Source organism: Lepidochelys kempii, chromosome 3, assembly GCF_965140285.1.
Source record: "Lepidochelys kempii isolate rLepKem1 chromosome 3, rLepKem1.hap1, whole genome shotgun sequence".
Classification (NCBI taxonomy): Eukaryota; Metazoa; Chordata; order Testudines; family Cheloniidae; genus Lepidochelys; species Lepidochelys kempii.
Window position 1 is genome coordinate 152,127,028 of NC_136382.1, and position 24,007 is coordinate 152,151,034.

The 24,007-nt window shown below is 40.2% G+C and overlaps 1 protein-coding gene across 3 annotated transcripts in view; it reads left to right on the plus strand.

Moving 5' to 3' along the window:
- Positions 1-24,007, plus strand: part of GLP1R (glucagon like peptide 1 receptor) — a 105,441-nt gene that overhangs the window by 60,733 nt on the left and 20,701 nt on the right. For all 3 annotated transcript variants that reach the window (XR_012158195.2, XR_012158196.2, XM_073338557.2), the window contains exons 4-7: positions 8,285-8,394; positions 14,212-14,318; positions 17,690-17,843; positions 19,683-19,842. Coding sequence is in view for 1 of the 3 variants with exons in the window: in XM_073338557.2 (XP_073194658.2) it covers positions 8,285-8,394; positions 14,212-14,318; positions 17,690-17,843; positions 19,683-19,842 (531 nt within the window). In the remaining 2 variants the exon portion in view is untranslated. The remainder of the gene's footprint in view (positions 1-8,284; positions 8,395-14,211; positions 14,319-17,689; positions 17,844-19,682; positions 19,843-24,007) is intronic.

Below are 24,007 nucleotides of genomic sequence, written 5' to 3' on the forward strand. Positions count from 1 at the left end.
GGCTATTATCTGAAAGTTACCAGCTAGTTGGAAGATTCACATTCCAAGCCCCAAAGACTGGATTTTTTTTTAATTTAGGTAAATTTAGTATTTATCAGCAGTGTTTCAGTTTACACTATTGAATTCTAAGAGTTTGTCTTCCTCTGAGTCAGACAGACAGAGACACACACATTCTAATTCTGATCTCTTTGGTGTAAATCAGAAGTACTGCCATTGAAATCAGGCAGAGTTACATACATGTAAGAGCAGAATCAGACCCCCTGTGAATATAGATTGCCAGGATTGAATGAGTTTGGAACTCTTTGCCTTTTTTATTTATTGTGTTGTTCATCTTAATTTTTGGATCCCTTACATATTAGTATATAATATTTATTGAAAAATACAAAGATTTTCTGAGACCAAATTTCACTTTTCATAGAAAGATGTACACAGACTTATATGTATGGACAGTCTAGGACATCCTAGTAATAGTTTTATTTTATAAAATATATATATATATTTTAAAAATCCATCCCCCTTTCATTTCAAAACAGTTTCACAAACAGTTTTAACTTTAAAAGTGCTAGGCTGTGCAAAATGGCTGCAGTTTTCCTTTAATCTCACACACAGACTCTCTTGTTTATCTGCATTGTTACCCTTTCCCTCTAATTTGTTGCTGTGCACTTCCCCCTGAGAGTTTTCTGTGATAGCCAAATCCTCCACCTCCCACCCTCCAAGAGATCCTGTCGCTTATTCTGGAATTATGGCAAATAAAAACTCATCCTCAAACACGCTCCAAATGTTGACTTATAGAATTTGTATTCATCACCTTAAATTTTGTTTGAAAAAGAAAAATTTTGTTTGTTTGTCCTTATGGGTGGCATGTTTATGAGAACCCAGTTTTATGGCTCCTTCCATGAAGATAATGACCGTGGTGTTGGCTTGTTGCCAGCCTCATTTTCCCTTTCTGGAGCTAATTTAGTCTGCTTTCTGACCATCAAAATAACAAGAGGTGAGTTAGGGAAGAACAGGAGCAAGTGCTCAATCAGCATAATTGATCCTACAGGAAAAACTGACTTGCATACACAAAACCTGCTTGATGACTGTCCCTAGAGCTTAGTGAAGTGGGGCAACAATCGCTGTCAAGTGAATACAAATGGAGACACTCCTGTGAGATTGTCCTCACCCTCATTGTGGATGGGTGACAAAGGGCCCTTCCAAGTTTATACACATGAGCAGTCGATTAGCTGTGGATTTTGATGTTTAAAGAGAGGATTTTAACCTCAGCAGGAGAAGAGGAGCTCTCAAACCCATAAAGAGACTAGTTACCTACAGACAGTGAAGAACACATGAGAGGAAAGGCAGAGAATGTGGGATACACTGACTATAGAATCTTTTAGGAGAATCGAATCTTAGGATTAGGATATAGGATGGAAAACTTCAGTGAGATAGGTTTGAGTGTAGTAAAGTTGGGTTGGAAATTAAGTTTGTAATGGATGTGTTAGTACCTGTCCATAACTGTAGTCAGCCAAGGTAGCAATACCTACAGTTAAAGTTGCTTGATGCTTCCGAAGATCCGATATTCAATTGTTTCTAACTTTGCCAAACTTTAACTGTTTGAGCTGAAATTTTCCATGCTGAGAAGCTGCATAAAACTGAATTATTTTTTGTAAGTTTTAGCCAAAAAGCTTCTGCTTCTTCCCATATTGAGATTAAGGAAAATGGTGTTTTGCCCCTATTTTAAAAAAATAAATAAATAAAAATCTGTACAAACTTTTTGCTCAGAAGCTTTAGCATCTCCCTGCTTTAGAGGATGGAGTTGAAATTTGGAAAGGGGTATTTGTCCTGTCGTCAGATGTGCTTTTTGCTGATCCTGTGACAGACCATGAGACCTCTGCCTGCTTCAGCGCGCATGATGGATGGTATTCTGGGAATTAAATCAGGGTTGTGTAGTGAAGGAGACTGTTTGTAGGACCCTACTTTGCTTACTGCAGAAGTTGGAAGGTGACTAATGAATGAGGCAGGGGAGTGCTGTAAGAGAGAGGACAATCTCATGGTTTAGGCAGTTGAATGCTGCAGTGGAGAACTGTCTCTACCACAGAGTTCCTAGGTGATGCTGGCAAGTCACTTCAGCCAAAATGTTCACAGGTGACTGTTCATTTTCTGGGTAACTGAATGGGGGTGAAGATGATGCAACCTCACTTCACTGGGGTATTGTGAAGGTTAATGCATTGGTCTTTGTATAGAACTAAGATACTAAATGAGAGCACCATAAACAAGTCCATGAGGTAATTACTAATTCTGTGTTCAGTGCAGAGGTTGTATGGGGTGGTTAAATAAGGCCTAGAGCCACACACTGAGTTGTAAGGATAAAAGAAATATGGAATAGCGACCTATTTTGTGAGCACTAATCATCCTGGGCACTGAATGAGGCAGGGAGGGCCTTGTGGAAAAATAGTGAATGATCGTGTAATTAAAAATTGTATGATGATGATATATGGACAAGGGGGCTGAATTAAAACTTTGCATTGGCAATCTTAATGCTGGCATTTCCTAATTTTGAAGTGCTTGACTTTCTACCTTTAATGTTCTTAATGTAGTTTGAGTATAATAATAAATATTGTCTGCACATATAAAATACAAGATCCACTGAGGAACCAAAACTGCATCCTGACATAAAGGGAGTTTGATGTGCCATTTATGGGGAACAGGGTTAGTACAGTTAGAAGCTTACATAGAACAGAGAATGTTCCAGCATGGAGCTCCACGGAACTGTGGAGGCGGCACTGCTATCTTTTATCCACAGCAACCTCCTCTTGATTATGCAGCACGATTCCTTTCTGCCTGTCACCCTCCCCTTCGGAGCAGAACTTTATTCTGTCTGTGTATTGTAAATAGAATACAAGATTCAGGGGAAAACAAATGCTTACTGGATATTTAAAGCCAGAAATACGTGATGGGGAAATTCCTGATTGGTTATATGATCAGTTGCACCTCTGTTGACCAGTGGAAGATTGTTCCTCTGCATCTGTTCAGCCCAGTTTTAAATATCCCTGGTGCAGGAGCTAAGAATATAATTTAGGATACTGTGGTGATGAACCTACCGTAAATATATAGCTGGGTAAATAGGTTTGCAGGAAAAGCTGGAACCCCCCCTTCCCCAACAAGTTGAGACTGCTCATGGGTTTCATGCTGCCAGCTGCAGTTTGTACTTCAAAGCCAAACGTAAGATTCCTGGACTTAGTACATGTTTGTTGTAAAGAAAACCAAGTCTGGGAGTGAGACATTTAAACATTAACTTCCCCAGCAAAGAACTGACCGCATAATCCAGCGAGCTATGTGCTCAGGCTACATTGAATGATAAACTCAGCTAGGAATGAGCTGAGATGAGCTCTTCAGAGGAGGAGGAGAAACTCCTCCATTAAAATGCATTGCCTTCCCCATTGAAGGTCAAGTCACTTGATCAGGGAACACATCAATCTGTGGCAGCAAATCATTCTGTTGGTATTCATTCACTACAGAGTCACTGCTGCCTTCAAGAGAAAACTGTTACCTTTTCCAGAACATTGGGAATTAATGAAACTGGGTAATTCTAGAATGTTACATTCTTAATGGGGGTTTAAATAATGAAAGGCCTACTCTGCAGTTCAGAAGTGTGATTCCTCAACCTGGGTAGGCAGATTCACATGAGCTCTGCTTGAGCTAGTATGCCAACGTGAGCGTGTACGTTGTGGTATGAGTGGCCCACCAAGGTAGCCTCCTGAGGTTGGGTTCAGAGGTGTGCATGAGCTTGGATGCAGGCAACTAGCCCATGCCACCACCAGTGCCACAAATGTCCATACTGCTATTTTTTTAGTGTGTTCCCGGCTGCAATGTAGACATACCCTTATTGATCTTAAATTCTATATAATTAATTATAGTACAAAAAAACTGGATCCTGAAGAAGCAATAAGGGACTGTCATTTAGATCTAGCTTTTTTTAAAAGATAGTATATTTTGCTTTGGGTCAAGGCTGATCATTACAGACTTGGTTTCATAGACTCTGCATCCCCCAGCATGTGGTATTAAAAACAAGAGGCACCTGGGCTTCTTTGTTGGACTCCTTAGCCTCCTTTGGCCTGTGGATGCATCTTGGTCACCCCACATTTTAACTCCTCATCTTGTAAATGGTTTGGGTAGAGAGTTTTACAATAAGCCAGTGAGGTAGACACACTGCAGCTGAAGTATGAAGGGTCGTATGGTCCAGATTGGCTTATTGCTGCATTTTGTTTTGTAATATTTTAAAGATGAACTTGTAGCATCTTAAAGGTGAACTGCTAAGCTGGCCTTTCATTTCAGTCCAAGGTTACTAACGCATTCTGGGTAGATTTCAAAGCTTTCCTTTATTTCCGCCATTATTCTGACTTCTGGAGTAGATTTAGTGGCTCTAACATTAATGTTCTCTGCAGCAATTCAGCTGCCTAATGTGTCATCCACTAAATCTTGAGAAAAATTAACCCTTTATGTTCACTACTGTTCACCTAACAAGCAATCTCTGGCAATGCAGCAACATCCCCTACAGTTTTCACAGGTTATAAATAAAAGGAGTGAATGATGAAGCATTCAAATAAAGTGGTTAATGAATATGAAATATATTATATGCACAGGCCTCCTCTCTTTCTTTCTTTTGTAGACACAGAGAGAGAGAGACACACTAACTGAAGAAAATTCTCTACTAGCTTATAATTTTATAGAATAATATAACTATAATACTAAAAACAAAGTACTAAACCAATTACCTATTATGGAACACCAATTACCAACAAGCAAACCAGTTACCAATTTCACTACCAGTTGTTAGGGGGCTTATTCCTTCACCCACTCACTTCCCTGGTCCTTCTCGCATGAACAGAGAGCCACAATACCCGAAGTCCAAAAGGTGCAAACAATTCAATATTTATTGGGGTGAACTTCCACCAAGCATGATTCCGGTTTCCTTCCTTAGTGTCCCCCTTCCCAGCTATGAGACTACAGAGCCTTAACTGTGTCCCTGTTCCCATTTCCCCCCCCTTAGCAAAACATGATTCCAATTTCCCCACCCACACACTTCCTGATTGACTGTAGACTATATAGTAAAACTTGAGTTCTGCTTAGCTATACCTTAACCAATCATTTTACTGAAATTTAACTAACCAATCCTAACATATTGTAACATGATTATTTAACCAATTATATCCCACCGCCTTAATTAGTTTACACCCAGCAAAATTAATTATACAGCTGTCAAGGTTCCTCCCCCACTCTGAACTCTAGGGTACAGATGTGGGGACCTGCATGAAAAACCTCCTAAGCTTATCTTTACCAGCTTAGGTCAAAACTTCCCCAAGGTACAAAATATTACACCCGTTATCCTTGGACTGGCCGCTACCACCACCAAACTAATACTGGTTACTGGGGAAGAGCTGTTTGGACGCGTCCTTCCCCCCAAAATACTTCCCAAAACCTTGCACCCCACTTCCTGGACAAGGTTTGGTAAAAAGCCTCACCAATTTGCTTAGGTGACTACAGATCCAGACCCTTGGATCTTAAGAACAATGAACAATCCTCCCAACACTTGCACCCCCCCTTTCCTGGGAAATGTTGGATAAAAAGCCTCACCAATTTGCATAGGTGACCACAGACCCAAACCCTTGGATCTGAGAACAATGAAAAAGCATTCAGTGTTTTACAAGAAGACTTTTAATAAAAAATAGAAGTAAATAGAAATAAAGAAATCCCCCCTGTAATCAGGATGGTAGATATCTTACAGGGTAATTAGATTCAAAAACATAGAGAACCCCTCTAGGCAAAACCTTAAGTTACAAAAAAGATACACAGACAGAAATAGTTATTCTATTCAGCACAATTCTTTTCTCAGCCATTTAAAGAAATCATAATCTAACACATACCTAGCTAGATTACTTACTAAAAGTTCTAAGACTCCATTCCTGTTCTGTCCCTGGCCAAGACAGACACAGACCCTTTGTTTCTCTCCCTCCTCCCAGCTTTTGAAAGTATCTTGTCTCCTCATTGGTCATTTTGGTCAGGTGCCAGCGAGGTTACCTTTAGCTTCTTAACCCTTTACAGGTGAGAGGAGCTTTCCCCTGGTCAGGAGGGATTTCAAAGGGGTTTACCCTTCCCTTTATATTTATGACAACAGCAGACAGAAACAATCACAGAACCAGACAGAAATTATACAGACAAACAATGGGAAATGGGGACTACAATGATAGAACAATACAGAAATGAGGATTTCACATCCCAGCTATTGATAAATGAGTTCTTGCCAGACCGGATGCTATCAAACTAAGTTTCCTTTTACATTTTCAGGCACTTCTCTTTCTCTGGAGGTGATAGGCGTTATCAGGAGTGTATTTCTAACAGCCGAATAGCACCTTATTTCAATGTGACTAGTTTGGAATGTAAAGATGTGACCGTTTGCTTCCCAGCTTATGGCTGTCTCTGCTGCTTAGCCAGAGGCCTTAGCCTAAGAACAGGGCCTCAGACTGTCACAGTAAGAGAAGGACCTTACACCGGCAGACAGTGATTTTGATTTTTTCTTTTATACCTCTATAACTTGCTAAGTGATAAGAATACACCTAAGTTCTTAGGAGGCTAGGCCTTTACAGACAGGCCTGAATATCTATATCCTAACACCAGTTATAATACCAAATGCCAATTAGAATACCAATTTCCAATTACAATACTTATTACAATACCAGTTACCAAGGCAATTAGTAGTTACAGTGCAATCACTAATTATATTATTTTGTATTATAAGTTTAAATTTTTAAAACCTAATTTTAAAATCAAATTGAAAACTGAAACATTTTGGTTTTATCAGAACACTTTGATTAACCCCAAATTATTTGTTTTTGTTAATTTTGTTTTACAGAAAATGTTGACTTTATTTTCCAATTTGGAACTTAACTTTCTTTTTTTAAATGTCAGAATTTCCCACAGAACAGAAATTTAGAGTTTCGATCTGCTCAAATTTGTAGTAAGCAGGAAACTGGTTGGCTCGGTATATTAGCAACAGGATATAGGTTCAATCCGGATCAAATTGATAGTGAAAGCTGTAATAAAAAGACTTTTTGATGACTTATGTAAAATGAATTAATGCTCTCAGGTCAGTTTCTAGTGGGTACGTGTCCATGTCACACTGCTGTCTCAGCAAAGGGCAGGAGCTGAATTGGCCATGGTGATCTAACTATGGTACCTTCTCAACCAAGAGGTGGTTTAGATTGAGGCTGAGGCATGTTAGCAAGCTACAGTGTTTGGGAAGCAGTTTGAACTGCTGCTGTACCTGTTTTGTGGATAAGTGTTGAGTCTCCAGCATGTTTGCATACCATAATGAGAAAGTATATTCTAAATACATGGATAAGACTTTTACCAGCACAAAGTTCCCTGTACTACAATGTATCTGAAAGCTCCCCACTCTGCCTACTTTTATTTTGCTGGTTCAGTATAGTTCTGTTTTATTTTATGCCTTTTAATCTTTTCCCTTTTCATAGCACTAGACTTCTAACAGCCTCTAAAGGGCTCTTGATTTGTTGTTGGTTTTACTCTCTTTCTGTGAGTAAAAAATGTGTGGGAAGCTTAGAGAGATTTGTGCTCAATTTTTAGAGCAGAGGTTTGTCTAAGCATACACATTTTTGTGTGCTCATCTTTGTATACCCTTCTTGAGTGTTCCCTGTTACCACTCTTACTAATTTTGGGACTAGTATAGGCAAAGAGAGGAGGGTATATGTGGTCTTTGTGTTCCTCCATCTCCTGAGCAAATATGGGTATTTGCTTACATTCCTGGTAAGGCAACTTTGCCTTTTGTAATGGCTCAGCTTACAGGGAGACTTTGGCAGGAACCTGCACATATGCATACCTCCTACAGATGAGCTTAAGTCACAAAGTTCAGGATCAAACTTTCCTAAAGTTCTGGGGTGTTTGAATCTGGGCATTCAGTTTAGATCCATTTCTTCTCCTAACAAAATACATGCAGTTTTCTCACCAAACAGAGGTTTGTTTTCAGCCACAAACTCTGTGGGTTGCTGCTGCTGCTGCTGAACAGTTGGGAGTGCTCTTTGGAGTACTTTTTGTAATGTTGTTCTTGGAAGCCATACACAGTTGGCTGTGAGAATGAATGAACTGAAGTGTTTGTTACAGGAAAGGAGCAAGGTGAAGAACAGCTGTAATAAGGTGACAGATGAGGGGAGAGGTTATGCTAAGCTTCGCAGTTGTTCTGTTCTTCTCCCCTGTAAGTCTGTGTTCTTTCCCTCCTTGTCGTTGGCAGTGCTCCATGGACAAGTTTACCGTTTCTGCACTCCTGAGGGCACTTGGCTGCTGAAGGAGAATTCCACCCTGCCATGGAAGAACATTTCTGAATGTGAGGCATCAGATGGGGTAAGGGGAAGAGGTTTTGCCTATAAAAAACTGTAATAAGTCAACACTTAAATATTATTCCTACTGAAATCAGCCTTTTCAACCTGATCTCTCTAACTGGCCCCAGTGAGCATTCGTATTTTTTTGAAGAGACGTTATTAAGGGCACAAAAAGCAAATGATACCAATGCATAGGAAAGTTAAGAAGTATGGTAAGAGGCCACCTTAGCTTAACCAGGAGACCTTCAGTGACCTGAAACTAAAAAGAGAGTCATTCAAAAAATGGAAACTAGGTCCAAGGATGAATATAAAAAACAACAACACAAGCATGTAGGGACAATATTAGAAAGACCAAGGCAAAAAAATAGATTAAACTAGCTAGGGATATAAAGAGTAAGAAGAAAACATTTTACAAATATATGAGAAGCAAGAGGAAGACCAAGGACAGGGTAGGCCCATTATTTAATAAGGAAAGAAAGAGAACAGAAAACATAGCAATGGCCAAATGCCTTTGTTTTCACTAAAAAAGTTAGCAATGATTGGATGACAAATATAGCAACATCAGGGAGGTGGTGGAATCTCCTTCCTTATAAGTTTTTAAGGTCAGGCTTGACAAAGCCCTGGCTGGGATGATTTAGTTGGGGATTGGTCCTGCTTTGAGCAGGGGGTTGGACTAGATGACCTCCTGAGGTCCCTTCCAACCCTGATATTCTATGATTCTATGATTATGATCAGTGTAAATGGGGTAGGATCTGAGGCTAAAATAGGAAGTGAACAAGTGAAGAATTACTTAGATAAGTTAGATGTCTTCAAGCTGGTAGGGCCTGATGAAGTACATGCTAGACTACTTAAGGAACTGGCTGAAGAGATCTCTGAGCCATTAGCTGTTATCTTTGAGAACTTGTGGAGGATGGGAGAGATCCCAGGGGACTAGAAAAGGGCAAATCTAGTATCTGTCTATTAAAAAAAGGGAATAAGGACAACCCAGGAAATTATAAACTGGTCAGTTTAACTTTGGTACCCAGAATGGTAATGGAGCAAATAATCAATCTGTTAAGCACCTAGAAGAAAATAAAGAAATAACAATCAACATGGATTTCTCAAGAACAAATCATGTCAAATCAACCTAATATCCTTCTCTGACAGGGTATCAAGCCTTGTGAATAGGAGGGAAGCAGTAGATGTGATATATCTCAACTTTAGTAAGCCTTTGATACTGTCTCACATGACCATCTCATAAACAAACTAGAGAATCCTAGCTTAGATGAACCACTATAAGGTTGGTGAACAACTAGCTGGAAAACTGTACTCAGAGAGTAGTTATCAGTGAGCCACAATCGAGGCAGAAGAGCATATTGAGTGGTTCTTGCAGGGATCTGTCTTAGGTCTCCTTCTATTCAACATCTTCATAAATGATTTGGATAACAGCATAGATAGAGAGTGCTCTTATAAAGTTGGCAGATGGTACCAAGCTGGAAGGGGTTCCAAGCACTTTGGAGGACAGGATTAGAATTCAGAATGACCCTGGCAAACTGGAGAAAATGTCTGAATTAAACAGGATGAAATTCAATAAGGACAAGTGCAAAGTATTACACTTAGGAAGGAATAATCAGTTTTACAAATACAAAATGGGAAATGACTGCCTAGAAAGGAGTACTGCACAAAAGGAGTTGGGAGTTATAGTGGCTCACAAACTAAATATGAGTCAACAATGTAATACTGTTGCAAAAAAACCATGCATCATTCTGGGATGTATTAGCAGGAATATTGTAAGCAAGACCTGAGAAGTAATTCTTCCACCTTTATTCGGCACTGATAAGGCCTCCACTGGAGTATTGTGTCCAGTTCTGGGTGCCACATGTCAGGAAAGATGTGGACAAATTGGAGAAAGTCCAGAAGAGAGCAACAAAAATGAGTAAAGGTCTAGAAAACATGACCTACGAGGAAAGATTGAAAAAACCTTGTTTGTTTAGTCTGGAGAAGGGAAGACTGAGGGGGGACATAACACTCTTCAAGCATGTAAAAGGTTGTTATAGAGAGGAAAGTGATAAATTTTTCTCCTTAGCCACTGAGGACAGGACAAGAAGTAATGGGCTTAAATTGAGATTTAGGATTGACATTAGGAAAAACTTCTTCTGTAAAGTTAGTTAACAAATTGCCTAGGGAGGTTGTGGAATCTCCATGGTTTTTAAGAACAAATTAGACAAACAACTGTCTGGGATGGTCTGATAATACTTGTTCCTGCCTCAATGCAGGGGACTGGACTCGATGAACTATTGAGGTCCCTTCCAGTCCTACATTTCTATGATTTATGCTCTTTGTCTACTTTAGCTGAACTTGGTCAGCAAAGTTAGACTGGTCAATTTCACTTCCTGGCTGTAATGCACTAGACCTTGGGAGAAGTTAAGAGCTCTCAACATGCTATAGGACTAGCCCTTTGCCTCTGACCTATTTATTGAGTGCACAGTCCCTGTCTCAAGGAGCTCCGTGCTCTAGTATAGACACGGACAAACGATTCAGATATAGGAGATGCCCAAAACTGTCAGGGGTTCCTGTTCTCCTAGAATTCCCTGTTCTGCGATGCCACAACCCTTCATAGGGAGCAGGAAGATTGTAAATTGGAAAGGGCTGTGAAAGGGAAGAAGAGAAATTCAACATATCTGAAGGAAAGTTTAGGAAATGTAAGCAATCCCCTAACTTGCAGCCCCATCCCTTGTCCCACTCCTTCAAAGCTCTGTGGCATCAAGAGAGCTTTAGCCTAACACAGACTGCATGCCTGGTCATTTTTTATTCCACTTGCAGTTTAAGGCTTCTTCCTTAACTATATGTTGAGAGCTGCTAAGCAGACAAATGCCTTTTGGCAGCACTTGGCCATTTGATACATATCTCATTTCCATAAAATACAGTGCTTCGGGGGGCAATTATGTTAAACCCTAAATACACTGTGTCACCTCCTGATATGGAAATTGCTTGCCATGTTTCTTTCTATTTTCCACTTTAGCAGATGCAGAACTCCTAATTGCTTGCTTTTCAGATATGTTTATGCATTTGTATTAATGTAGATGGAATATATGGGCTAAAGGTGTTAACCCAGTCAATGTCCAACATTAAACTGTGTTTAAAGAAGGCGTGGGTTTGGTTTGCAGAGACCTCAGTCTGCTTAATACCCTGGCAAACACATAATTAAAAATCATTTTTACCTCTTATTGGAGATAAAGAGAAGAAGGAAAAGCAATTAAGGCATTTGAAATGTAACGTATTAAGTAAGACTTTTATTTTAACAACATCCCTTGTTCCCTTTCTCTGTAGCTGGAGAGTGTTTAGAAGGAAAAACCCTCTTGTTTGACACTCTTAGAGGGTATCAGAGATTGTAATAACAGTCCTTCTGGGGAAAAGAGAAGAAGTTAGTTGAGATGGGCTGGAGCTGCTGCTGCTGCTGTTGTTGGGAATCCTTAAGAAAGGGATAGATAACAAGACAGAAAATATCATAGTGTCTCTGTATAAATCCATGGTACGCCCACATCTTGAATACTATGTGCAGATGTGGTCACCCCATCTCAAAAAAAGATATAATGGAACTGGAAAAGGTTCAGAAAAGGGCAACAAAAATGATTAGGGGTATGGAACAGCTTCCATATGAGGAGAGCTTAAACAGACTGGGACTTTTCAGCTTGGAAAGGAGGCAACTAAGGGGGATATGATAGAGGGCTATAAAATCATGACTGGTGTGGAGAAAGTAGATAAGGAAGTGTTATTTACTCCTTCTCATAACACACAAACTAGTGGTTACCAAATGTAATTAATAGGCAGCAGATTTAAACAAACAAAAAGAAGTATTTCTTCACACAATGCACGGTCAACCTGTGGAACTTCTTGGCAGAGAATGTTGTGAAGGCCAAGACTGTAACAGGGTTCAAAAAAGAACTAGATACAAGTTCATGGAGGATAGGTCAACCAGTGACTTTTAGCCAGGATGGGCAGGGATGGTGTCCCTAGCCTCAGTTTTGCCAGAAGCTGGGAATGGGTGACAAGGGATGGATTATTTGATGATTACCTGTTCTGTTCATTCCCTCTGAAGCATCTGACATTGGCCAATACTGGGCTAGATAGACCTTTGGTCTGACCCAATATGGCCTTTCTTATGGTCTTATGTTAAAGTCCGATCCTATTTCATATCAGATGGTGTTTGGGACTCTGCTGGAGCTGGTAAGGGTGGCAGTGTCATCTGAGTCTTTCTCTGAAACCCAGTCTGGTCAGGATCTCTCTCAGGATCAGGAGGATGAAGGCATGGGGTCCCAGGAGGTGGTGACGGTGATGGTGAAGCTCACTCCAGTAGCTCATTTTTCTTCCCAAAGTCTCTTTCTTAAGGACCCCACCAAGGGAATGGTGGGTGGAATAGCCTATCCCCTCATTATTTTGTCCACGAGTTAGGCATAGTTTCTGAAACATGAGTTTTGGTTCAGATTTTTGGTTCCATGCTTTTCTTGTTTACCAGGTATGATCTTAACACAATCCTTGAGTTATATTGGTATGCTTCTTTTGTTTGGACTAATTCAATCCTTCTGTCTCCCTTTGATACCTTTTCCCATCTGTACGTGGTGTTATAGGTTATTGTGACATCTTATGAACTTTTATGTACTTTTTACAGTTGAGCTCACAATTAGGTTAAATTTTTAGGCCCAATTATCACAACATGTATCCAACTACAGGGGGTTTAGTTTGAGTAAAAATCACTGTGTCGTGTTGTGGGCATCCCCCAAACACAAACCCGCTAGGAATGTCTGAGGGAGGCTCTGCACAAAGATCACAAGGAAATAGTGTTTTGCCATCACTCTAAGGTTTGTTTTAATGTAACATCCTCCAAGATGAGAGAGAAGGCATCATGTCCTTTAAACATTAAACACCAGTTTGGGCTGCGTTGATGTTTCAAACTGTTGAGTCTCAGAAGTTGTGCCAGGCTGTGACCCTGACAGTCTCTCCTCCTGGACTAAGCAGTCTTCAAATCCTTCCTTTTAAAACACTATTATTCCACAAAACCTGTCAGCGATGGCCTCTGCGCTCAGTCTGAATCCTCACATGCTGTGCTGTGTGCCTGTGAATGGTTTTACCTATTTCTGAAGCTGGGAGAGTGTCGTCTTTGGTATCGCACAGTGCACATTGCTCAGTAATTGTAGTGTCATCAATCCAAAGTGGAAAAATAAAATGGATGAGTCTTGGAAATAGGTTTGTGATTAGAGGTGAGCCAGAATCAGAATGCAGGATCTAAATCCTGCCCCACAACCCAAACATCATGATTCAGGCCTATCTCTTATCTATTGTATGTTCTACAAAAATCTTTTCTCCCCAAGATATGTACCAAAATTTTCAAACTTGGGTATGAAAGGAGCCACTAAATATGGCATTAAGGAATATAGCTTTAGGCATCCCCGGTTGAAAATGCTGGCTTCAGAAATTTTATCTGCTGTTGCAGAACTAATGTGTTGATGTGTCTGTCTGTATGGCAATCTAGATAGGAAGGACAGTGTTCCTTGCATTTGGAATTCACTCCTTTCTCCACTCCCTTCAGCCTTGTTCTGCAATAGCCCCATTTTATTGACTTTCTGGACTTGCTTCAAAGCCCTTGTATTTGAATGGGAAGTTGGGGTGGGATTTTTGTTTGTCTTGAGGAATGTGAAAAGTGGAAGATTCTGATTTGTAATGAGGGCCTCTGAGCACCTAATAAAGGGGTGGAAAAATAGTAGGTTTCATCAAAGTAGGGTTGGCGGGAAGGTGATGGGGAGATGGGAGGAGAGAAACAGGTCCAATGAGTGCTGTCTTTTCTTTCCTTCTATGCTGTCAGGACGCACCAGAGGAACAACTCCTCTACGTGTCGGTCATCTACACCATTGGATATGCTCTTTCATTCTCTGCCCTGGTAATAGCGACTGCCATCCTTCTTGGATTCAGGTAATCCTGGTGCAGTTCAAAGCAGAGTGGAAGCAGCCATGCTGTTCTCCCAGTCTAAATAGCATCAGACTTTGAAACATTCAGCTTCTCCCGTCTACCATCTCCCCGTTCTACTCCTTTTATCATCTCACCCTTTCCTGCTCCCTTCTTACACCTTATCTCTCCCAAACATATTTAGATTCTAAACTACTAGGAGCGCTAGTTGAAATATTTTTGACAAAATGAAAATTTGTCAAATTATGCCGTTTCAGTGAAGCTGAAATGCTTTGTGGAGGCGTATTGGTTTGACAAAATTTTCATTGGAAGGCAGAGAGAGGACAGACTGACTCTGTCATACGCTAGGGTGGTGAGGGCATTGGCATAGGAGGTAGGAAACCCATGTTCAAGTCCCTGTTCTGCCTGATTCAGAGAAGAGGAGTTTCTCATCCCAGATCAAAATGAGATCAGAATCAGGGACTCGAACCTGCCAGATCAGCCTCCCCACATGAACACCTCAAGGTTTTGATCTGAAGATAGATACTTTAAAGCAATTCCATTTTTGCCAAAATATTTGAAAGATTTTTGTTCTACTGTGGAACAACCCTCCCCCCCCCCAAAAAAAACAAACAAACAAACAAAAAAAACCTGCTAACAATGCCATGAACAGAATTGCCATCCTCCAGTCAGCTCTCTCTATTAGTTCCTTCTAGGTATGACTCCATCAAATTCTGTGGAAGGGCATAGAAATTAACAGAGTCTGGCGACTGAGAAGCCATTGAAAGGACCCTGGAACATACGTTAGATTGCTTAGGTTTGATCAAAAAATGCTGGCAGCCTGATCTAGATCATACATCTCTGCATAAATGCACCATACATGCCTGCTACAATTTAATTGATTCTAGCTTGGTTTGTCTGAATTTTGGGGATTCTGAGCACAGCAGGTGCAAATAGGGGGGCATTCAGAATGACATCTAGAAAGTGCAGGAAATGCAGAGATGTGATCCTGGTCTATTGTATTCTATCTTTTTCCAGCTGAGAAACATGGGACCAGTGACTACTCTTTGCATGCCAAAGAAGACTTACAATGACTACCGCTGAGTTGAAATTTGTGGGAAACCCAGAAAGACAAGATCTGCCTCAGTCAATGCCATGGGAGTATTATGATGATTCACATGTTTAGGCATTAGTACAGATTAGGGATTCAGAGTCACTGCTCTCTGGCTACCACTAAATCACCCCTGCTAGAGATGACTTCTCCCCAGAATTCATAAAAATACTCCTGAGGAGCAATTTATTTTGCTGTGGAAATGGCGCAGATTGAGACAAAATGGCAGGTGTTTTCAAAAACTTCCTGGAGGAAGATGTCCAAAACTCCCAACCACAGTTCAAATCCCTGCAGCTGAGCACCGTGTTCGGCTGTCAATCCAAGAACAAATAACTTTAGTATCAAAAAAACAGTTAAGGTGTTAAGTGACAAATGTATTTGCCTTTTGCCTAATTTATAAAACCTGAGCACTGTAACATAAGAAAATGAAAAATTGAATAGCATCAATGTTAGAGGTTTCACAAAAACATCAAAAAGGAGCCATTTTAAAGTCCTTTAATTTTAAAAAATGTTTGACTTGTTCATAATTATCAGGACAAATTCTAGTTGTCAGAAGGACTTAACCCTAAACATTTGGAAGCATGATTTTTCTTTTTCCTTGTAGTTAACAACTGCATTGTAGTTGGACTCTGACTGCAGCCTCCGCTTCTAATTATCCATAGCAACCTTGCATGCTTGCAGAGCTGGGAGTAGAAACCTAGTTCCAAAACAGATTTTCCACCTTGAGCTAAAGGAACATCTCTGTTAGCTATAGATTATCCTTTATATTAATTCTAAGGTGCAACCAGCCAACAGAGGGCAACATGCTCATAAACAAGTAGTGCCCAGTCCTGCTCCCACTGAAGTCAGTGGTAGAAACCTTCTGTATTCAACAGTGGAAACAGGATAGTCCCCATACCTCCCATTGAAATCAATGGGAGCGGTATTGGGCACCTAAACTATCCACGGTGGAGATAATCAGTAACTGTATTTACTTACAAACTGTTTTCTGGTGTATGAATTTTCAGGCAGATTTAAGAATATGGAAAGTTTGCAGGGGTAGCAACAAGCTAGTTTTGAGATAGAGGGTGACCAAAGTTAAACATGGTTAAATTGTGAAATGACCTGTAACTCAAAAGTGGCTTAATGAATCTTCTTCAGACTTCGCAGAAATATTCTTCTTTGCCTTCTGAATAAATCTAGAAAATTTCAGGGCAAATCTATTTCCTAAGCCAACGTTGCAGGGCTGAAAAGTTAGGACTTTAAAATATAGGTACAACTGTTTCTCTGTAATATGCTCAGTATATTTTTTTCAGAAATAAAAAATAATCACTTGCAGCAGAGCGTAGTTTAATATGAATTTTCCAAGTGGCACTGCCTACTTTCTTGATCCTAGCTGTGAGAATGTGTCTGTTTAAATGGAAAAACAAATTAATAGATTTTCCCCCATCTCTCCCCTCCGCAGCACGTGTGCTTCTGCTTACATGTGGAGTTTGTCACAAGCTGAGGGAGGAAATATTAGTGGGAGAACTTCGGTAAAATATTGACAGCACTTCATTGCCGAGTTTCAGTCACACAACTCCCGTTTGCTTTGCCCGCCCAAAACACATTTTGACAGGTAGCAATTTTGTTGTCTGTGCAGCTGGCTATTGAAATTCACGAAGATGATGATCTTTCGTCATTGTTTTTTATCATCATCACAAAGGTGAAAATCATGTTTCTTTTAGACTCATGGAAGATGTTTGCGATCGTCTCAGGATGCTGTTGATGAATGTAGTCCTCTCTTGTTGTTGTTTAAGTGATAATTAATATGTATGGTAATTTCCCTTCACGGCGACTGATACTTTAACATAGTCTGCTGCTGTGCTGCGCACCAGCACATGAACCCTTCCAAAGTATTCCTGTTGCACTCTTGTTTTCTTTGCTGAAGGATCACTTAAATAGTTTAGACGGAGCATTATGTAAAAAGTCCAGTCCTTTAGATCCCTCAGCTGTGATCACTGTAATTAAGGTTGTAAATCATGTTTCATTATAACTCCCTATTTTTCACACACTCCAATTATTTTTCTGAAATATGAACTTTTTGGGCGGAAATTTTCCAGGTCAGGTTTCTGCCTAAAGATGAATATTTCTTACAGAGAGTTTCAGATCCCCACAGCCATTCGCAAGTAATGAGTTTCCAGTGACTCATCTGAATGGGTATCCACTGATTTTGAAAAGAATCTATCAATTTCACTCTCATTGATACTCGTGGTATCATTGCAGCCTACACGCACTCACTGACTCAAGCTTTGCTTTTTTCTTACAGGCATCTGCACTGCACTAGGAATTACATTCACCTGAATCTCTTCACTTCTTTTATCCTACGTGCTGTATCTGTCTTCATTAAGGACTCTGTGGTGAAGTGGATGTACAAAACAGCTACGCCTGAGCACCAGTGGGAAGGACTCATCTCCTACCAGGTAGGGGCAGGAGTCATGCTGCTTCTGAGGTCAGTGGTCCATCAGCTGCATGAAACTCTGCAGTTTCACTTTCTACTGGGGTTTGTCCAAAATATTTTCTTCACTTCCACAGGGTTTTCCTTTGAATCCCTTGGCACACTTTATACAGTTCTAGTCATGCAATCCCAGTTTTGTTACCTATGAATAACTGCTACCCCATTTAAAAGAAAAGGAGTACTTGTGGCACCTGAGAGACTAACAAATTTATTTGAGCGTAAGCTTTCGTGAGCTACATTCGATGAAGTGAGCTGTAGCTCACGAAAGCTTACGCTCAAATAAATGTTAGTCTCTCAGGTGCCACAAATACTCCTTTTCTTTTTGTGGATATAGACTAACACGGCTGCTACCCTGAAACCTGCTACCCCATTGTGTTTCTTGTCCTACTGGAGGTTTGTCCCCATGGGGCAAAGAAAACATCAAGAGAAGGGTTTTTTTTCCCCCTGCATGTTGGTAAATGCTTAATACCTCTCCCCCTCACTACACACTCGCCATTTCCAGTCATGACAACAAAATATTCTGACAGATGTTCCACTGCAACAGGTGACATTGTCCAGCCAGTCAGGTGATCCAGTGAGCTGGTCATTCTTGGCGTACTTTATAGTCCTGCTAACTATGGTGATTTGATTTGAATGCAAGTCCAAATCTGAAAGGAGCTCTACAGTAACATGTCACTTAGTCTTTGGTCTGAATATAGAAAGTATGCAAATATTCTGTGACGATGGTGAAACCAGAGAACTGCTTTCTCTCCCCCCTTGAGTGCTGGCATGTAAAATGTCACCAAGTTGTGGGAGACAGTGATTTGGAAATTTTAAATGGGAGTAGATACTTATCTGCTGTGATTCTATGTGATATGCAGGGGGTTAAAGTCACTGGAAAATGTAAAAATCAGGAAGGCTTTTTAATCTGTCTTTGAGCACTGTGATAGGAACCTTAGGCATTTTTCACCTTCCACTGAAAGGGGATCACCTGTTGGGATCAGATGGGTGCATCCCACATGATGATCAGTTTCTTGTAACATGCAGACTTCAGGGTGCATCAACAAGCTGATATAAAATCATAAATGTGAGGATTGGCAATGACCTCCTGGATTGTCAGTCAGTCCCTTCTGTCAAGCAGGGAGGGCTGAGTACTTCTGCATAGTGTGTAAACGGTGCTGTGTAATTCAGATTTGTTTCATGATTTGATGGGCAAATGAATTAGTTAATTGTATTTGTTTAGATTCCTGATTGCTTGTAAAATTCAGAGAAATGGCCAGGAGGGTTTTGCAGTTAGATATGATGCATCAGGGCAATACTGCTCTGGTATCACACATCACTTGCCTTCGAAGAATTGGCAGCATTGTGGCATCAACTGTGTGTTCTGGAGTAGTGGAGTTCTTATCTGTAGAATACAGTATCTGTGGACCTGAAATTTTTCATTGGCTGATTTCAGTAACTGGAGACGATCTTGTAGCTACTCTTCTCTTCTCTTACCTTCTCCTCCTATACTGTACAGGCAAACTACCACTTAAGGTGTACACGGGGGAATATACAGAGCAGTAGATGTGTAAAGAAACAAGGGAAAATGTTCTTTTATACAGTTCTCTGCTGTGTTTTTGAAGTACAGTAGCCGATCCTTTGTTATCCCAATGGTTAGGTGTGATCTGTTTAGTCGAGATATTTTTTGACTGGTAAGAGGGGCGTACAGTTAATCCTGTTCTTCTGTTTGTGTTACTAGAACTTCTGTGGGGTGTTTTTTTTTTTGTCTCCCTTTTTCACCACCTCTGCTACCTTCACTGACCTGTATTTTCTGCTCTCTCAGGAGTCACTCAGCTGCCGCCTGGTTTTTGTGATGATGCAGTATTGTGTGGCTGCAAACTACTACTGGCTGTTGGTGGAAGGCATGTACCTGTACACACTGCTGGTCCTGTCGGTCTTTTCTGAACAGAGAATTTTTCGGCTTTATCTCTGCATTGGCTGGGGTAAGTCAGTCTCATGTTTTTTCTCATATTATTTACAGGTTGCTGAGTGCATTTGCCTGCACAGTCACTGTGGTGACTATCCTATCTCATACTTTGGGACAGGTGAAATAGGAAAAGCTGTCTGTTTAAGCATATTCTCTTCTGTAACTGTTGAATTCAAGTCCTGCTTCCCGTTCCTTTTCTGTTCTTAATATCTGACCCAATGCTTTTAAAATCCTTTATAGATATTATGCTATTTTAGTTTCTTGTATGAGAGCCTTTAGCTGAAAACAATGACTATGTATAAATCTCGTAAATGCATACATTAGGCTCCATGGGACATCTGTATAACTCCATAAACTCACCGAGACCCTGCAAAATATACTAACACCCACAAACTTCTGTAAACTGGATGACGGGCACACAGTGCTTTACCACTGTATGTTAGTTGCTTGATGTGAAAGACCTTTGCGCTATATAAGTGTAATAAAATGGAACAGGGCAATCCAAGAATAGCCCTCATATCAAGCATCTCACTTTACATAACAGCTGTTTGTCATCTGAAAACAGCAGCACCTACAGGAGGAAATGCTAGCCACTCCTGGGTGCAAATGAGTGTATTTCCTTGTACGTACAACGCAGGGTTATAGATTTTGATTGCATGAGCTATGTGGAATATTACTGGGGCTGCTAAATGAAGGTAATGATAGGTCAGCTCTACCGTATGGGCAGAACAATTGGTTATCTTCTGGAGAGCGATGGAATGTTCAGTGACTATTGTGCATGTGCGTGAGAGATTAGGGGTTGTGATGGGTTGGATAAGTTTCAGTCCCTTGAGTCCGAGCTGTCTGTAGTAGAAATGCTAAAGCTCTGAATCTTTCTCTCTCCAACTAAGCTTCTTTTTGTTAAACTAAATAGATTGAGCTCCTTTTGTCTGGCACTGGTAAGGCATGTTTTCTAATCCTTTAACCATTCTTGTGGCTCTTCTGTGAATCGTCTCCAATTTATCAACAGCTTTGATTGTATTACATAGGAACAAAGAACTGGAAGGGATCTCCTGGGTTACTGAGTCCAGTCCAGTCCTCTGCTATCACAAGCAGCCCCATCATGTACTCCTGTTCATAAATTTATCAAGCTCCATCTGAAAACTAATTAGGTTGCTTGCTCCCACAACTGCTGTTGAAAGACACTGTTCTTCCCCATTTTCTGCATTTGCCTTCTGTGAATATGCTAGCAAATATGTTTACTGGTAAAATTCATATAAATGATCCATTGCAAATTACTAACTCACCTGTATTGAATACGTAGTGAGATATGAATGGTGAAAAAGTTCTGATGTGTTAATGGGAATAAATAAATATGAGGAATAACAAATCTCTGCTGGAATGTGCTAGCCAAAAAAGTGCTGCTGTAACCCTTTCTCTATCATCTTAGTGTGCATAGCAACAGCAGCTACATGCTGTGTAATCATTATTAAAATCATACATAGCTCAAATCCTATGAGCAGTCCTGCCCCTCATAAAACTTATAAGGCATCCAACTCACCAGGGAGCAAAACAGAACAGAAATAAAAACAAAATTATATTCCGCAAAATGCCAAAATTCCTGTATAAGAAATAGTGGAGAGGGGTGGTATTTTGTCCGAAAAAGTTCAGCCTCTGGTAAGAACAAAAGATGAAAATGATGAAGAAAAATGACACAGTCCTGTTTGTTCTCCCTCATCTTTCAAGTTTTACTACTGTCAATTTATTTAATTTTTGAGTTTGTGAAAATGACTGGCAATGCCAGAGTCTGGCATGCAATGTCTAGGCATCATCCACACTTCCTGCCAGTACTGTTGACTCCTGACCTGCGAAGTCCCTTACTATTCCAACCCTGAGTACTTGCACAAAACACTGCCAATGCACCTTCATTCTCAAATACAGCAGCCTCTACGACTCCTATCCTGGGAAGTGCCCTCAAAAGTGTTCATAACTCATTCCTACATCAGACTTAATGATTGTGAATGTAACTACTGGCAAAATGAAGTAAGAATAGCTTTTCTTCCTGTCTCTCTGTCTTGCTCATTATTCTTTTTTCGTGAATATGTAACCCTGGTTCAGATCTCTTTATGCCATGAATGCTCAGAAGGTCTTCTGAATAGACTGATTTTTCTCAATGTAATGTTCATGTTTGCTCCAATGAAACAAGATGCTCCTGTTCTAGGTGAAAGAGTTCTGTAGCTTGAAATAGTTTCAGTTGTTAAAAGATCACCACCCTAGCGACAGAAAGGAATTAGTGGATTGAAAAAAAAACAAAACACAGAAGTGACGTGTTCAGTTGCTAGTCCCTCATGTCATTCATCTAACAATGGGAAGTTATGGACATGGGTCATGGACAGGCAAAGGCCTCAAGGACAAAGATCTCAAAGGTTGCCATTATCTAGCAGTACAGTGCCCATTGCATATGATGAATCACACCTGATAAAACTGGTTTTTACCAGAGCTGGCTGAATAATTGATTTGACTTCCACTAATTTGTTCACCACTTGCTATTGTTCAATAAATGTTTTTACATCAAATTTCGGTTTGTTATGAATATTTGTTTATTAACTACTTCTCCCTTTTCTTTTGTTATAATTGAGCCATTTGATTGGTCACAGAAGCCTCACGGTATTGTTTCTGCTTCCTGGTTGGATAACACTAATTTTTCTATGTGTGATCACATGTATATGGGTTTGAGCTTCTCCCAGACATCCACAGGAACAGAACCATTGGAGTGTTTATGAGCAACCACTGTATCCAGCTTGCTGGTTTCGTTCCCCTGAATGTTTGCAAATGCTCGTTTTTGCAGCATTTGCCCTGCTGTAGTTGTTGTGCTTGGCAGGTGCTGTGCATGAAGTCACAGAACAAGTAAGAGCTAAATAGGCTAGGCCAAATTCATCCTCACGCATATGAAGATAAATTTGACTGGCAATTTAGGGGCCAATCCTCAGCTAGTGTAAATGGTTGTAGTGAATCTGCCCCAGATTTTAGGCCTAAATGCTGAGCTTTGTTAAAATTTGTCGTAAGGTGGGCAGCAGCAGCTAACACACACACGTTGTTCCCAGAGATGTACTGACATGAGTCAGCGAGGATGATTTGAAACCCATGCAATTTCTGGGTGATAATATAAAGAGGTGGTTGTTAAATCAAAACTACCATGTTCGTTTAGTTTCTGTTCAAAACCTGGGGGGGTGAAACTGCTTTTTTTTTTTCACCCCATTTGGAAAGCGGTCTCATTGGGGTGTTTCTCTGTTGTCTCTTGGCAACATTAACATATAACGGAGTAAAATGCTAAGTTACAAAATATTTTAAAAGAATTTTCCAGGTACATTTTAGCTAAAGATTAATAATTGACTATTATGTAGATGGATTATTATTGTTACTATTTCTATTTATTAGGATGTACTCCATTCACATCAATGCACATTTGAGTTTATTTTTCTTTTGCAGTAGAAATAAATAATTGATTTTTAAAAATTCTGTTCAGTTTATTTTTATAAAAGAAATACCCATGTAGCAAAACTGGAAAAAATGTAAAAACCTTTCCTGAATGATGTAAGTAAATTAATGTAGGGCAAAATTTCACCCCGTTTCACAAATCAGGAGTCATTTATGTGAACATCAGTTTTATATTCACAGGATTCCACAAGCATCCCTGGATTTTTTGGTCAGGAATCTCCATTTTTTTCTGGCTACATCCTTGTAGAAAATATTGGGGAAAGTGGAATATGTGGAGAGGGCAGTGTTATATTTTTGCTTGTTTCGAAGAATTATTATTATCCGGGTTACCTTAGCACCAAGGAGCCCCAGTCATGGACCAGAACATGGTGCTGTACAAACACAAAACAAAAGACAGTCCTGACCCCAACGGACTTACATTCTGAGTTGTGCAAAAGGTTTTGTGATTTCACACAGGCACGCATGTAATGTATTGTGCATGCTATGTAAACCAAAGCCCACATCTTCCCTTGTTGCCAGCATTTGCAAAGCTGCTAGGAAAATTATACTGTATCCAGAACAGAAACAGTGGCAACAACAAAAGAGGCCATATTGGGCAAATGGCAGGGCAGGTAGATGAGTTACTCCCTTCAGTCTAGAGTAGCTAAGCAGAATATTGACTCAGAAGGAGTGGGCTCATTTGCAGTGGAAAAGAGAATGTTGTC